This window comes from Propithecus coquereli, unplaced genomic scaffold (assembly GCF_000956105.1).
Source record: "Propithecus coquereli isolate 6110/MARCELLA unplaced genomic scaffold, Pcoq_1.0 Scaffold196, whole genome shotgun sequence".
Lineage (NCBI taxonomy): Eukaryota > Metazoa > Chordata > Mammalia > Primates > Indriidae > Propithecus > Propithecus coquereli.
The window spans coordinates 823,232-839,219 of record NW_012144522.1 but is presented as its reverse complement, the minus strand read 5'-3'; the positions used below and the strand labels follow the sequence as shown (position 1 = coordinate 839,219).

The window sequence follows — 15,988 nt, the reverse complement described above, 5'->3', positions numbered from 1 at the left end:
TTTTTATTAATCGGAGGTGGGTGGATGAGGAATTAAGGTTCTGTGAACCCCCCCCAATTCTGGTCCCCTTCAGAAGGAGAAAGAATGGTGACCCCCCCATATCCGGAAGCTTTAGAATTGGGGGTCCTCTGCTCTCTCCTCCTTTGCAGCCTCTGACAGATGGATTGAATGAAGAGTCCCTAAAACCAAACAGATTGTCCCCCCAAATTGACAAAATGAAAAGATTTTCATTTTTTTTTTTTTTTTTTTGGTGGAGAATTTCCCTCCTTTCCCTCTTCATCGCTTCCCCTCTAGTCTTGTAAGGGGCCCAGGGTCATGGGCTCACCCCGTGGAAGTAGAAATCCGTTAAGACAGTGGACGTGGCAGTGCTGGTGGTGAGGGGCACAGACACGGGGAGAAGAGGCTGAGAGAGCAAGAGGAGAGGAAACTCGGCGTCCGGAGAGAAATGAGAGGAAGGGGCCGATGCTGAGGAGAGGGCGGCTGGGGGATGCCAGTGTCCAGCGCGCTGCGCTGGGGAACAGTGGCCCAGGAAGGGCTGTGTGTGGGCAGGCAGGAGTTGAGGTGGGGGAGGGAACACAATGTGTGGGGCACTAGGCCCAGTTGCCATGGAGACACCCCCCATAGACAACCTTTTCCAGCAGCCCCTCCTGGGAGCAGACCCAGTCTGGGGCCAGCTGACTGGGGGGCCGGGGGAGGTGGAGACAGGGAAGAAACTAGGAGGCCAAGGTCACCCTGTACTGGGACCTAGTGGTTTTTTTTTTTTTTTTTTTTTTCCCTTCCCCTCCTCTAAGGTTTCTGGGCTCTTAACTATAGAGGATTTGGGGGAAGAAGTCTGGGAAAGAGTGGTGGAAGCAAGGAAGGAATACGTGTCCAGGAGGAGAGTTGGGGTAAGGTGGAAACGGCAGGGCTGGGGGCACAGTGGTGGGGACAGTGTGGAAGCAAGAAATGAATGGAGCATGGGAGGGTGCAGAGTGGCAAAGCGTTCCCAATCGAGAAGAGAGTTGTAGTCTTGTGGATGACATTTTTCTGAGAAGTGCAGTCTATTGAGGAGATCTTTAAAATTTGAGAGAAGGTGGGGGTCACAGGGTTACAGTGTATGTTGCTGCACAGGTAGAAAGTGGTGGGGGGCAGAGGGTGTGTTCCCAAGAAGGGAGGTCGGTGGGAACCTGCAGAGGGGATTTTCCCGGGTAGAGGAGAAGCTGGGAGCTGCAGCGGGTGGAGGAAGTGGGCAGGAGTCAAGGGGATCCTTTACGATGGAAGAGAAGTTGGGGAGACTGGTTTATTGTAAGTTGAAGAGAGAGTGGGGCTTGCAGTGAGTTGGGGAGATCTGGAGTTGAGGGGCTCCTGTGTGCTGAAGATTCTGTGTGCTGAGGGAGGTGATTTGGAGGCAGGGGGAGATGGCGCCAGGGCAGAGGAAGGGGGAACACTGGGCAGACTGGGGGTACAATGCGCTCCCTGCAGTGGGAGCACAGGACAGAGATCAGGATGCTTCTGAGTGGAGAGACATTTGGGGTCTAGAGGAAGCGATCTCGTGAGTAGAAACTGCTGTGGAGCTCAGGGAGGAAATTTTTCTTAATGGAGGAGAAAACTATGGTTATGATGAGTCTAAGTTGTAAGCGGGGGGGCAGATCCGGAAGACTTTTTTAAGCAAGGGAGAAAGTGGGGGCTTTGCCTTGAGTCAAAGACATAGTAGGGGATGGGGAGTGAGTGGTCCATGGGGAGACAGTGGAGGCTGTGACAGGGAGTGTGATGGAGACGGCGGGGCACCTTCCAAACCCATGGGTCTGACGCGGGTTGCACATCAGAACACCCCACCTCCAGCTTCTAGAAACTTAGCAGCTCAGGCCACATCCCAGACCACTTCCGTCGGAATTTCTCGGGTAGGACTCACGCATCAGAACCGGTAAATGTCCTCTGGTGATGTCGACGTGTGCTGGGGGTTGCAAACCTGCGGCCTGGGATACAGGGGCCTGGGCCGAGTGAAGAAGGGGGTTTGCACGCGGGGGAACCAGGGGTGGTATGGTTAGTCTGAGTTGTGCGAGCAGGGAGGGTCAGTTTGTTGTGTTTCTTTCTTTCTTTTTTTATCTAAAGCTGAGGAGAGAATGAGAGATTTATTTTTCTTAAAAGGAGGAAATTGTAGGAGACAACTTAGAGTCGTTGAATGACAAAAACAGACAGGAGGGGCCCGTGGAGGTGATTTCCGCGGACGTGGTGGTGTGGTGGGGGTTTCTTAAGCTGCGGGGGTACTCAGGAAAAAGTTGGGGAGACGGGGAGGGGCTTTTCTCGGGCACAGGTGCGGAAGCGGGACCCGCAGGGGTGGAGTGGAGGGAACCGTGCGGGGAGGCAGTGGGGACCGGCGCGGGTCTGTGGGGAGCGGGAAGGCGACGCGGGCTCTCGGGAGCAGCCGGCGGGCGGTGGGCGCTGGGGCGAGCGGCGGCTTCCCGGGTGGCGGCGACGGCGGAGCCCGAGGCGCGGGGGGAGTCCGGCGGGCGTGCGGGACGGCCGTGCGCTGGGGGCTCCGCGAGCGGCACTGGCGCGACGACTCCGGCGCGGGAGGCAGCGCCGGAGGGGCCTTTGCCGAGGAGGGCAGCGGGGGGACTCCTTCCACCGAGGCACAGTTTCTGGTCGTGGGGCGGGGGCGGGGCCTGGGGAGGGCCCTGCGCCTTCCGCTCTAATCCGCGCTCTCGCTCCTGCCTTCGCCAGCCGCCGACCATGGCCGCACTCTGACCCCCGGCCCTCCGCAGCCTCGCGCTCGCCGACCCCTCCCCAGCCCCGCGGGCCCCGGGCCCCCGCTTCCGCCTGCGCTGTGACCCCCCCCAGCCGCCGGCACGGCCCCGCCCCCGCTGCCCCGGTGGTGGCCCGCGGCCCCCCGGCTGCCGGTGGTCAAGCTGGAGTCGCTGAAGCGCTGGAACGAAGAGAGGGGCCTGTGGTGCGAGAAGGGCGTGCAGGTGCTGCTGACGACGGTGGGCGCCTTCGCCGCCTTCGGCCTCATGACGATCGCCATCAGCACCGACTACTGGCTCTACACGCGCGCCTTCATCTGCAACACCACCAACCTCACGGCCGGCGACGACGGGCCCCCCCACCGCGCGGGCGGCGGCTCCTCGGAGAAGAAGGACCCCGGCGGCCTCACGCACTCGGGCCTCTGGAGGATCTGCTGCCTGGAAGGTAGGGTGCGGGAAGGCCCCCGCCTCGCGTCCCTCCAGGAGACGCCTGCACCTCCCCGATTCCCGGGGCCTCCGTCGGTGTCCCCTCCTGGCCGGAGGTCCCCTCGCTGCGTCCCACTCAGACCCCAGCTTCATTCCTTCCTTTCAACTCCTGTCCGCGTCCCGGCCCGCTGCTGGGGGGCCCCCTTCTCTCTGCACCCTCTGCCCGCTCGTCTCGTCTTTCCCGCACCCGCTTCCCCAGCGCCCCTCTGCCCTCCGTCCAGGCCGGGCCTTGCTGCGCGCGGGGCTGCCTCGGCCTCGTTCCTTCCCCTCTGCCCTCTGCCCTTTCTCCTCCTTCTTGAGGGTTATCTTGACCCCGCTCCTCCTCCCACCCGCCCCCCATCTCATCTCCGGTGGCGTCTGCCCTCCCCACGTGCGCCCCGTCCTGGGGTGTCCCTGCCTCTCTCCCTGCTCCTGGCCCTTCCTCCTGTCCTGCGTCTCCTCCGCCCCCTCTTTGGCTCCGCTCTCCTCTGCAACTTCGTGTCTTCCCTCACACAACTCATGACCGGCTCCTTTCCCCCCCTCGTTGCTTTTCCTCCAGGGATGTTGTCTCTCCCCGTCAGCTCCCCCCACTTAGGATGTTCTGCAGCCTCCCCCATCCTGGCCCTTTTCCTCCTCTCTCCTTGAGATGGGTCCACTCGGTCTTCCCTCGCGCTTTCTGCTTCTCACCCTTCCAGGCCTCCTTGCTTGACTCTAAAGCTTCTCTCTCCTGGCCCCGCTACATCTTCCAATCTCATCTTTGCTCTTCCCTCCCTCCTGTGTTCCCTCTGTCCCAGCTGGGCCTCTCTGGGTCTCTCTCCCCCCACTTCTCCGAGACTCCTGCCCTCCAGCTCCTCAGCTCCTTCTCCTGCCCACTCTCAGCGTCAGCACTTCTTTCCTGCATGTCACAGAGGCTGGGCTGGGAAGCGGGAGTCCTGGGTGCATCTGTGCCCTGTGTGACCCGTACCTCCCCGTCCGGAGCCTCACAGCCCCCGCCTGCGACATGAAGGAGCGGGACTCACAGTCCCGATGTTCTCTCGCCCCCGCACCAAAAGATTGGACTCTCTTCACCTCTCCTGTTCTTTCCCTTCATTTTCTTCTGTCCCTTCCTCCTCTGTTTTGCTGAGCACTCATTACAAGCCAGGAACATTATCTTGTTTAGTCCTATGAAGTGGGTACCACCTTCCTGTTGGGGATGAGGAAACTGAGGCTCAGAGAGGTTAAGCCACTTGCCCAAGGTTGCCCAGCTGGAAAAAGGGACATAGCCAAGAGGTGAACTCAGATCTGATGGACGGGATTTGCAGATGCCCTCTTTCTGGCGTGTGGAGTGTTTAAAACTGAAACCAAAATCTGAATCCATTGCCATCATTTAAAAATAGGGAGACGTCACATTGTAGATCTGATTTCCGGCTTCTTTTGAGCTGTCAGAAGATCTGACAACACCGACCTGTGTTCTGCGCTGACCGCCTTGCTCTGGATCTGAGTAGCAGCTGCTTCAGCTCAGGCGTGGGCGGGGTCTCCATTTCTCCGCAGTCCCCTCCGCTCCCTATTGTCTCGCATCCCTCCCACCTCTCTCTTGGTGTTGCTTTCTTCCTCTTGTGGATGTTCGAACTCATGTCCAGTCACTGGTCTGACCAAGCACCAGGCACAGCGCCGAGTGTGGGGGCTTGCGTCCTGAACCCCTTAGGACAGTGTGTGGCATTTAGTAAGAATGCCATTCATTCATTTACTCAACAACCAATTTTTACCGGGTTTGTACTGAGTGGCAGGCATTGTTCTGGACTCAGTGGGGGAAAAAACAACCAGACACATATCCCTGTCTTTATCTATCTTATATTCTAGAGGGAAAGACAGATAATAATGGAGATAAATGAATAAAACATGTCGAGCGATAGATAGAACTGAGCGCTAAGGAGGAAAAGAAGTAGGGGAGGGGAGCGGAAGTGTCAGGGGTACATGCGGGAAGTAGATAAGGAAGCTAGGAAAAGCTTCATTGAGCAGGTGACATTTGAAAGGACATCTAAAAGGAGTGAGAGATGGAGACATGTAGATACCTGGAGGAAAGTACTTTGGGCTGTGGAAACACAGGTGCAAAGGCCCTGGGTGGGACTGTGCCTGTGTGTTTGACCACCCGTGGGAGGCCACCGTGGCTGGGGCAGAGTGGGTGGCTGGGGGAGGGGGAACATCATGGGAGGTACAGTCAAACGGGTAACACAGTCCCAATCTCACAAGTTCTTATATATCCTGGAAAGGACTTTGCTTTACACTCTGAGATGGGAGCTATTGAAGGTTCTTGAGCAGCAGAGTTGTATGAGCTGATTTAAATTTTAGTAGGATGGCTGTGTTGGGAAATGACTGAGGGGAAGGCAAATGAGACAACAGGAGGTGGCTGGCCTAGGGTGGGAGCAACAGAGTTTGAAAAGTGGTTTGAATTCATAGTACATTCTGGAGCTACCGTGGGCAGGAATTGCTGATGGAGCAGTTGTAGGATATGAGAGCGAGAAGACTCAGGGGTGTCTTCGAAGCAGGATTTCTCAACCCCAGCACTGCTGACATTTTGGGATGGATGATTCTGTGTGGGGGGCGCTGTCCTGTGCATCGTAGGATGTTGAACAGCATCCTGGGGCTCTACCCACTAGATGCCAGCAGCACCCTTCCCAGTTGTGGCAACCAAATTGTAAATTGTCTCTAAGCATTGCCAACTGTCCCCTGGGGGATAAAATTGCCCCTAGTTGAGAATCACCACTCTAAGATAGAAAAGAAAGTATTTTATTTTATTTATTTTATAATGGATTTTATTTTTAGCAGGTAACACTTCATTTCATAAAATAGAATAAGTGTTCCCCTACTTTATTCCTTTTTTTTTCTTTTTTTTTTTTTTTTTTTGAGACAGAGTCTCACTCAATCACCGGGGCTAGAGTGCCGTGGCGTCAGCCTAGTTCACAGCAACCTCAAACTCCTGAGCTCAAGTGATCCTCCTGCCTCCGTCTCCCAAGTTGCTGGGACTACAGGCGCTCACCACCATGCCCAGCTAATTTTTGTTTCTGTTTTTAGTAGAGATGGGGTCTTGCTCTTGCTCAGACTTGTCTCAAACTCCTGACCTCAAGGGATCCTCCCGTCTTGACCTCCCAGAGTTCTAGGATGACAGGCATGAGCCACTGCACCTGGGCCCTTTTATTTTCTCTTAATCAAGTTTATAATTAAAGGAGATATATCATGGGCTCAGTTTTAGACATGTTAAACTTAAGATGCCTAAAAGATAACACAAGGACAGGAGTCAGCAGAGTGAAGGCCTATAAAGTGCCGTGTCGTAAGTATTTTAGGCTTCGTGGAGCCTACATTCTCTGTCACTACTCGGGAAAGCAACCGGAGACGATGCATAAGTGAGTGAGCATGGCTGTGTTTTAATTAAACTTCATTTATAAATTTCATGTCATTTTCACATTCCATAAAATCGTCGTCGTTTTTGATATTTTCTCAATCATTTAAAACATGTCACACTCATTCTTAGCTGGATTTGGCCGGTGGGCTGTAGTTTGCTGACCCCTGATGTAGGTTCTTAGAGATGTATTATTTGAAGCTAGGGCTCAGGGAGGAGTCAGACTGGAAGTATAAATTCAAGGGTCATCAGCATATGAACGGATGCAGTCACTTAGAGGAGACGAGACAGAAACAAACCAAAAAAAGTAGTTGCAGGGTTGAAGCCTGGGCCAGCCCACCATTGAAACATGAGGGACATGAGAAGAAGCCACCAAAGGGAGTTGAGAAAGGAGTAGCTACAGGTTTGGGGAAAACTGGGTAAGTGGGCGCCCTGGAAGCCAAAGGAAGTCAGTGTTTCAAGGAGGGGAGAAATGAAAGCTGACTTTATTGTTCCTATAATTGTCATTCATTTGTCATTGAATACTCACAGTAACCCTGCAAAGTAGGTACTATTATTACCCCCATCTTCTAGAAGAGGAAGCTAAGCCTCAGAGAAATGAAGTAACTCACCCAAGGTGACATAGCTAATACGCAGTGGGGTCTGGATTTGAATGCAGGTCTGTTTTGTTTCCCTGGAGAACAAAGTAAGAAATCCACCCACTTTCAGCCCATCTGGGTTCCAGAAGTATAGAAAGAAACTGGACCCCCTGAGCCATGGCCTCCTGAAGTCACTGTGTCCCTGGGAATTCTTGGGCTCGATCTCCAGCCCCCTTTGGAGCGTCCCTCTGAGAGACGCAGTAGAACGTAATGGTTGAGACGCAAACTCCGAGAACAAGGTTGACCTGGCGTAGCTCCTGCCTGCCACGTCCCGCAGGGTGACCTCCAGCCACATCTTTAACTTCTCTGCTCCTCATTTCCACCATCGGAAAATGAGGGTCATGATAGCCCCTGACTCCCAGGGTCTGGGAGGTATTTGATGGGTTAGTATGTGCAAAGCCTTTAAAAGGATGGCAAGCACGGAGTAAGGGCTAGACTATGTACTTTATATTTTGTTGTCGTTGCTGCTCCTGCTGCTGTGTTCTTCTTATTTTTAGGAATTCAGGTGACCAAGCCCTGAGCCCTTCCTCCCTGATAATCCAGAAGTCCCAGCCCCTAGTCCAGCACGGCCCAACAGAAAAATAACGTGAGCCGCATAAGACAATGAACATTTTTGTAGTAGCTGCATTAAAATAGATAAAAAGAAACAGGTGAACTTGACCATATATTTTCTTTAACCCGGCACAGCCAAAATATTATCATTTGAGTGTGTAACCAATATAAAAAATTATTAATGAAATATCGTACATTCTCTCTCACTCTCTCTTTTTTTTTCCATTCTGAGTCTGAAATCTAGTGCATAGTCTACCCTCACAGAACATCTCAGTTGCCACGTTACAAGTGCTCCGGAGTCACTCGGGCTGGTGGCATCCGCATGGGACAGCCCAGCTTAAGGCCCCTCCTCAGGGATTTCAGCTGCACGCCAGGTCCTCTCCCAGGACTCAAGAACCGGGACCCACAGCCCTGTTTATTAGCGCTGACTATGCAAAGCCCCTGTGCTAAGCACTTTCCCTGTCTTATTACCTCATTGAATCCTCACAATTGTGCCAGGGGGAAGGTATTATTAGCAGGAAGCTGATGGCCAGAAAGGGGAAGTGACTCAGCCTGGGCCACCCAGCATGTGAGGGGCAGAGCAGGCTGGATCCCAGTTCTCACATGTCCTCGCTGAAACAAAGCTGAGGGGGGCGGGGAACGGCATCACCATCCTTGCACGTAAAAAGCTCCCAGCTCAATCCGTGGTGGCGTAGGACGTAACCACCCTGTATTCTGTGCTTAACTTTCATTGAAATCTCACTGAAATCATACAAAGTCATTTTCCCAGTGAGGAAGCAGAGGGGCCCATGGACGTTCGGGTTCCAAAAACCACACAGCTGGGAAGTGGCAGCATCAGGATATGAGTCCGGACAGTTTGATTCCGGAGCCCACGCTCAAATAACCACCACAGGCTCCACACTCTGCTGTCTTAAATATGCTGACCTCCCAAACTGGGCTGTGTTTGAACCTCCTCCCCATGACTTACCCCCTATATGGGCAACTTCTTCAACGCTCTGTGGCTCAGTTTCCTCATTTGTAAAGGCAGTTTATCCATTCAACTGTCTACCTTCCAGGGTTTGTCCTAAGAATAGAGTGAGTTAATTTACCCATCAAATGCTTAGAGCAGTGCCTGGTGCATGGTTAGCTCTCGGTCAGCGCGAGTTATCATTCCTACTGTCACCACGAATCTGTTGAGAGATTCTGTGTGCCATGTGGTTTGCCTGCTCCATGTCATTTAATTATCATTAATGTTTTGAGAGAAGTACTGTGATCCCCTTGAAGAAAAGGGGGAACTTGAGCCCACAATCTTACCTACCACACCATGATGGAAGTGCTCATGGGTAAGAGTTTGCACTTGGGAATTGTATTTTCATTCATTCATTCTTTTTAAAAACTGTGGTAAATTACACATAACATAAATTTACCATCTTAATCATTTTTAAGTATGCACTTCGGTAGTGTTAAGTGCACTCACATTGTTGTGCAGCTAATCTTCAGAACTCTTTTTATCTTGCAACACTGAAATTCTGTACCCAATAAACGACCCTGCATTACCCGCCCCCCACCTTCATCCCTTGCAACTACCATTCTACTTTCTGTGAATTTGGTTATTCTCTGTTAATTTGATTATTCCAGCCATCTCATATAAGTGGAATCATAAAGTGTTCGTCTTTTTGTTATCAGCTTATTTCACTTAGTATAACGTCTGCAAGGTTTATCTGTGTTATAGCATGGGTCATAACTCACATATGTATGTATAACATACATACATATTCCATTGTATGTATAGACCACATTTTGTTTAGCCATTTATCTGTCAACAGGCATTTGGGTGTTTCCACTTTTTGGCTATCGTGAATAATGCTACTATGAACACAAGTGTACAAATATCTATTTGAGTCCCCGCTTTCAATTCTTTTGGGTATATCCCCAGTAGTGGGATTGCTAGATCATATGGTAGTTCTAGTTTTAATTTTTTGAGGTACCTCCATGCTGTTTTCCATAGCCGTAGCACCATTCCTACCAACAGCACACAGGGTTCCAATTTCTCCACATCCTTGCCAACACTCGTTATTTTATTTTCTGTTTTTTTTTTATAGTAGCCATCCTAATGGGTATAAGATGGTACCTCATTGTGCTTTTGATTGCACTTCCCTAATGATTAGTGATGTTGAGCATCTTTTCATGTGCTTGTTGGCCCATTGAGTCATTCTTTCATTGAAAATACTTGTTAAGTACTTAGCGTGTGTTAGGCATTGTTCTAGATGTTGGTAACACAGTGGCAAACAGCCCAGATGCTTACATTCATGATGTGTGTTTGAGTTCTGCTTTCATCATCCATCAGCTGTGATTTGATGAAACCTTTCTGTGCCTTGGTTTCCACATCTGGGCAATGGGTACGATATACAACTGTTATCAACTGAGCACTTAATTGTGTTCCAGGCAAAATGCTAAATCTCTTTACCTGGATCCAATCCTCACAATAACGCTGTGAGGTAGGTCCTATTATCCGCTTTCTATAGGTGAGGGGACTGAAGCAAGTTAGCCTACATAATGCCAACAAGGACACAGAATAGGGAAGTGGTGGAGACACTCCAAAATCTAACACTTGGACACCAGACGACACTAACAACATTATGTTTCATGGGACTCTTGGGAGCACTAAATGAGTTAATCCACCTCGGAAGCACATAACACATGTTAGATCTTAGTTCTATTACTCACCACCTTATGGACATTCTTCCCAATTCTTTTCTTTATCCCCATTCTTTCCCCTGCCTTCCTTTGCCTTTCATGGTCTGCCTCTAATCTCCCCTTCTGCTATGCTTATATTCATTCATTATTTCATTCATTCATTCAACACCCATTTCTTGAGGCCTCCTGTGTGCCGGGCCTCCTACCAGGCAATGCTAGGGACAGTGAGGGACCAGACTCCCATGACCTACCCCTCTCCAGGAACTCCCAGCTTGAGGACAAAGAGGACAAAGAAGATCATAAATCAACATGATGCATGTCCTAGAGGGCACCCCAGAACAGGAAACTGACCCAACTCTGGTGGGAGGAGTGAGAGAGAGAGAGAGAGGGAGTGTGTCTGTGTGTGTGTGTGTGTGTGTGTGTGTGTGTGTGTGTATCTAGGGAAAACTTCCGCACGAAGGTGTCCCTGAGCTGCCCACTGCAGGGTAAGTATGACATCAGCAAAGAATGTGAGTGGAATGTTCCACAGCATGGGCAAAGCCCTGGAGATTGGAGGAAGCTTGGAGAGTTGAGGAAACTAAACATTTCATGTTTATATTTATATTTATTTTCTCCGGCTACGTGTTAGATGGTAGTAAAACAGAAACTCGTCCCAAAGATGAGAAGATAGGTGCGGATGAGGACCTTAGGAGGGGATTTGGGGATGGAGGTAGGGGATGAGACTGCATAACCCTAGAGACATACTCCAGGCCCTGACACGCCTCTGCTTGCTTCAGCCACTCCTTCTCTCTCCAGAGGCTTCCACGTTCCGTGCAGAAAGACACTAGGAATCCCTCTCTAGACGCAGGACTGAAGAGACTACAACTCCCACGATCCACTGGGGCTGCTCGCCTCACAATTGGATTCAAGACTTCACAGGGCCTCATGGGAAATGTAGTCCTCATTGCCTTCCGCAGCCCTTTCCCGTTTACCAATGCACTTTCAGACTTCCCAGCAAGTTTAGAGTCCGAAAGGCGCCTTGCCGTTGTTGAAGCCAACACCCCTTTTCTTACAGAGGGGAAGCCTAAGCCCAAAGTGGTTGAGTAACTTAGCCCAGGTTACAGGGCAAAGGTCCTTGTGGCCTTGTGGTGGGTGCTGGAAGAATGTTAGCGTTGGGGTTTTCCCTCCTCTCTTTTCCTTTTATTTTTGAAACAGCTGAGGAAACTGAGACCAGAGAGATTGAAAGTTTGTCCCAGATCACGAGACAGGCTCAGGAACCAGTACATCTTGTCTCTCAATAAGCCCAGAGAGAAGAGGTTTGGGGAAGGGGAGGTCTTCTCTCACTGGGGGTTGCCCCGCCCCGAACTCTGAAGTCCTCACCCCCACCACCCCATTCCCCCTCCTCCAGGATTGAAAAGAGGTGTCTGCGTGAAGATCAATCATTTTCCGGAGGACACGGACTACGACCATGACAGCGCGGAGTATCTACTCCGTACGTGAGGGTCCAGGACACGCGGGGTGGGGGCCGGGGGCCGGAGAAAGGACGGGGACCCCGACACGCAGAGGTTAGCTTCCCAGCCAATCCAAGTCCAGATGCTGAGATCCTCTGTTTCCCTATTGGCTCAGTGGTCTCTCTCCCGCCCCCTCCTCTCACCTTGGGGCGGGCCGAGGGGGGATCCTGGGTGCTGATTGGCTGCCTTCCTCTCTTTGGCACTCGCGGCAACTCTGCGTTGTAACTGGTTGCAGATTCGGGGGCTGGGATTGGCCACTGCTTCCTGCTGTGGGGCAATGTGCAGCGGGAACTGGCCAGTCTCTAGAGCTGGCTGGGAAAGCCTGTGTTGCGATTGGTAGCCACTCTGAGAACGCGGCAAATCCTGAATGGTGATTGGCTGCAGCCTCAGCCAGGCTGAGAAATCGCAAAATCTGGTTGCCTGGGGTTTTAGGGGTGGGTCGAAAGGACTGGAGAGGGAGACAGAATGAAAAAGGGAGAAGGAAGGAGGAGGAAGAGGGGGTAGAGAGGAAGAGAGAGAGCAACCCAGAAAGACAGATGCAGCCAGGAAGAGAGGGCAGGGGGAAAGAGCAGAGACAGAGGGAGGGAGGGAGAGGGGGAAGAGAGAAGAGAAGCCCAGAAATGTAGATGAAGCCAGGCAGAAATGGGGGGGGGGAGAGAAAGAAGAGAACCCCAGAAGATAAATGAAGCCAGGCAGAAAAGAGGGGAGTGGGAGAGGGGCATGGGGTGGGGGCAGAGAGACCCAGAGAGATAAATGAAGTGAGGCAGGAAAGGTGGAGAGACGTATTGAGGGATCTGATAGAAAGAGGATTCAGGAGAAAGAAATTCTCACCAGAGAGGAAGGGAAGGGCGAGAAAGAAAAAGAAAGGGGGATCCATAGAAAAGCTGAGAGAAAAATAGAGGGGGAGAGTGATTTAGAGAAATAAAGAGGGGAAAATGTGCCAGGAAAGAAAAAGATAGCCCGAGGAAGAAAGAAAAGGACAAAGAAAAAGGGGGGGGGGATGAGACCGAAAAATAGAGAAATTTTAAAAACCGAAGAGAGAATGGGGCAAAAAAATTAAAACAACCAGAACAGAGCCAGATGGGGAGAATTAGAGAACTAGCCAAAATGATGCGGAGACGAGAGCAGACAGGAGGCGCAGCGGGACGAGGGGACGGGGCGGGGGTCGCAGGGGCCGCGTCTGACCGCCCTCGCTCCGTCCCCCGTTTCCTTTCCTGCCCCTCCCGCAGGAGTTGTCCGGGCCTCCAGCATCTTCCCCATCCTGAGCGCCATCCTGCTGCTGCTCGGGGGCGTGTGCGTGGCGGCCTCGCGCGTCTACAAGTCCAGGAGGAACATCATCCTGGGCGCAGGGATCCTGTTCGTGGCAGCAGGTGAGAGGCGGACGGAGGGGGCGGCGTGTGTGTGCGTGTGTCTGCAAAGCGACCCTCCCCGCAGCGTCCCCCACGGGGCCCGGAGCCCTCCTAGGCTCCTCCCAAGCTCCCTAGGCCACCCGCTGGGCAAGCAGGTGTAGTCTCGGCGCCGTCTTCCCGAGAGTGAGCCCGCGCAGACAGGTGTCTGCCGCTCAATCTGGGACGCAGCGCGCTCGGGTTCCTACGCCCGCCGTCCCGGAGACGGAAGGGGAGGAGCTTGGGAGAGGTGGGTGGGACCTTGAGACAGAAGGGGGTCTTGAGGCTCGAGAGGCGGGGCTGCGCATTGGGGGGCGGGGCCAGAAGACGCAGACAGATTTGGAGGCCGAGGGGGAGGAGCCTGCAAGGGGCGGGGCCTCATAGACACTGGGGATCCAAGAAGGGGCTGGGCCAGGGAGACTGAGCAGGCCTGTGCTCCTCGCTAAGAAGGCGTGATGCCTGGAAAAGGTGGAGAGGTTATGTCGTGAAGAGCACAGAGAGTCAACCTGGCTGCTTCGAGAGGCGGACCAAGGCCGGAACCTCCAGAGCTAGGACCTAGACTAGCAGAGATAGGACTGAAGACTCAGGAGGCAGGGGCCCAGAGCAACTCAAGAGGCATGTTTTTGAGGAGGAAGACCCCCTTTCTACCCTAAATGCCTAGGGAGGGGAAATTCCAGGGGCACAACTTTTTTGGAGGGGTGGAGTACAGAGAAGAACGAGGAGGAATTCGCGTATTTAAAGAGCAGGGTGTGCTTTGGGTGGGTCTAGCTCTGCAGGGGCGGGTGTGGAGGACCTGAAAGGCGGGCCTAGCTGGACCTGGGGAAGAGGCAGGAGGCTGGCATAGACCTGCAGGAGGCGGGCCTTGGCAAACTGGAGGTGGGGCCTAGGACAGAAAGAGGGGACCTGATGTATTAAGAGCAAATTTTAGACCAGCAGGGGAGGACCTAAAATAGATACCCAGGCTGGGATTATATCATGAGGGGAGAGTTAGATCAGCAATGGGTAAGGCCTAGAGAGTCAACAGGATTACACCATTAACAGAGTTCAAAGGAGCAGAGGGGTGGGGCCTGAGGAAAACCCAGAATCCAGATTCACAACGTTAAGAGTGGTTAGACTAACTAGGGAGGGCTTGGAAACTCAGGCTGAAACCATCTTGTCAAGGGTCGATTTTGAACCAGTCTAGGCAGGGCCTGGACTAGCTGTGGGTGGGGCTTAAGCTATCTAGGAGTAAGGTCTGGACCACCTGGGGAGGCGTTTGCTTTAGACCAGCAGAAGCAGGGCTAAATTGGGCCTAGACCATATGGGGGCAGAGCCCAGACCATCTTGGGGTGGGTCCTAGGCCCCTGGGACAGGCTTTAGACCAGCAGAGGTGAGGCCTAGGCTGTCTGGGGGCAGGACCTGGGCTATCCAGGGCCCTGTCTGGCCTGTTCGGGGGCAGGGACTGGAACAACTGGGGGTGGAGTTTAGACAATCTGAGGTGGGACTTGAGCCAGACAAGGTCTAGACCATCCAGGGTGGGGCCTGGACCATAGGGGTGGGACCTAGACTAGCAGGAGGGCTACTTGGGATGTGGGGGCAGGCCATCCTTGGGCAGGGCCAGTACCAGCTGGGAAAGTTTTGACCATCTAGGGCAGGGCTTGGACCAGCCACACTCTGGGTGGTCCAGGCTGGTGTCTGGCCCATTTGAGGTGGGTCCTAGACCACCTGGAGCTGGAGTTTAGACGAATGGGAAGCAGATCCAAGACTCCCTGAGGCAGTTTAGACCAGCCAGGGCTGGGTTTAGACCACCAGAGGTAGGTCTTGGGCTAGTTAGGAGTGGAGGGGTGGGGAACTTGTGGCCTTGGGGCCTTGGGCCACATGTGGCCTTCTGGATCCTAGAGTGAGGCCTTTTGACCCAATCCAAATTTTACAGAACAAATCCTTTTCAAAGGGATTTGGATTCGGTTGAGGGGATCTTGAGGGCCACATGTGGCCTTGAGGCCGCAGGTTCCCCAGGCCATCTTGGGTGGAGCTTAGACCAGCCACTGGCCGGGCCCATTCAGGTGGGGTCGAGCCCACTCGGGGTGGGGCCTGGACCACCTAGGGGTGGAGCTTAGACCGGGGGGCGGGGCCCACAGTGCGCGACCGCGGGGCGGGGGCGGGGCCGGGGGCCGGGCCGGGCGTGGCCTCCAGGCTCCCGTCTGCCCGTCCCGCGCAGGCCTGAGCAACATCATCGGCGTGATCGTGTACATCTCGGCCAACGCGGGCGAGCCGGGCCCGAAGCGGGACGAGGAGAAGAAAAACCACTACTCGTACGGCTGGTCCTTCTACTTCGGCGGGCTGTCGTTCATCCTGGCCGAGGTGATCGGCGTGCTCGCCGTCAACATCTACATCGAGCGCAGCCGCGAGGCGCACTGCCAGTCTCGCTCGGACCTGCTCAAGGCCGGCGGGGGCGCGGGCGGCAGTGGCGGGAGCGGCCCCTCGGCCATCCTCCGTCTGCCCAGTTACCGCTTCCGCTACCGCCGCCGCTCCCGCTCTAGCTCCCGCTCCAGCGAGCCGTCGCCGTCGCGGGACGCGTCTCCCGGCGGCCCCGGGGGCCCGGGCTTCGCCTCCACGGACATCTCCATGTACACGCTCAGCCGCGACCCGTCCAAGGGCAGCGTGGCCGCGGGGCTGGCGGGCGCCGGCGGCGGCGGCGTGGGGG

The 15,988-nt window shown here is 53.8% G+C and overlaps 1 protein-coding gene across 1 annotated transcript in view; it reads left to right on the top strand.

Annotated features, from left to right (window-relative positions):
* The first annotated feature begins 605 nt into the window (after positions 1-605).
* CACNG8 (calcium channel, voltage-dependent, gamma subunit 8) overlaps positions 606-15,988 on the top strand; it is a 15,653-nt gene continuing 270 nt past the window's right edge. Inside the window, exons 1-5 of the mRNA XM_012643319.1 lie at positions 606-726; positions 2,821-3,168; positions 11,818-11,901; positions 13,150-13,290; positions 15,503-15,981. Coding sequence (XP_012498773.1) covers positions 606-726; positions 2,821-3,168; positions 11,818-11,901; positions 13,150-13,290; positions 15,503-15,981 — 1,173 coding nt within the window. The remainder of the gene's footprint in view (positions 727-2,820; positions 3,169-11,817; positions 11,902-13,149; positions 13,291-15,502; positions 15,982-15,988) is intronic.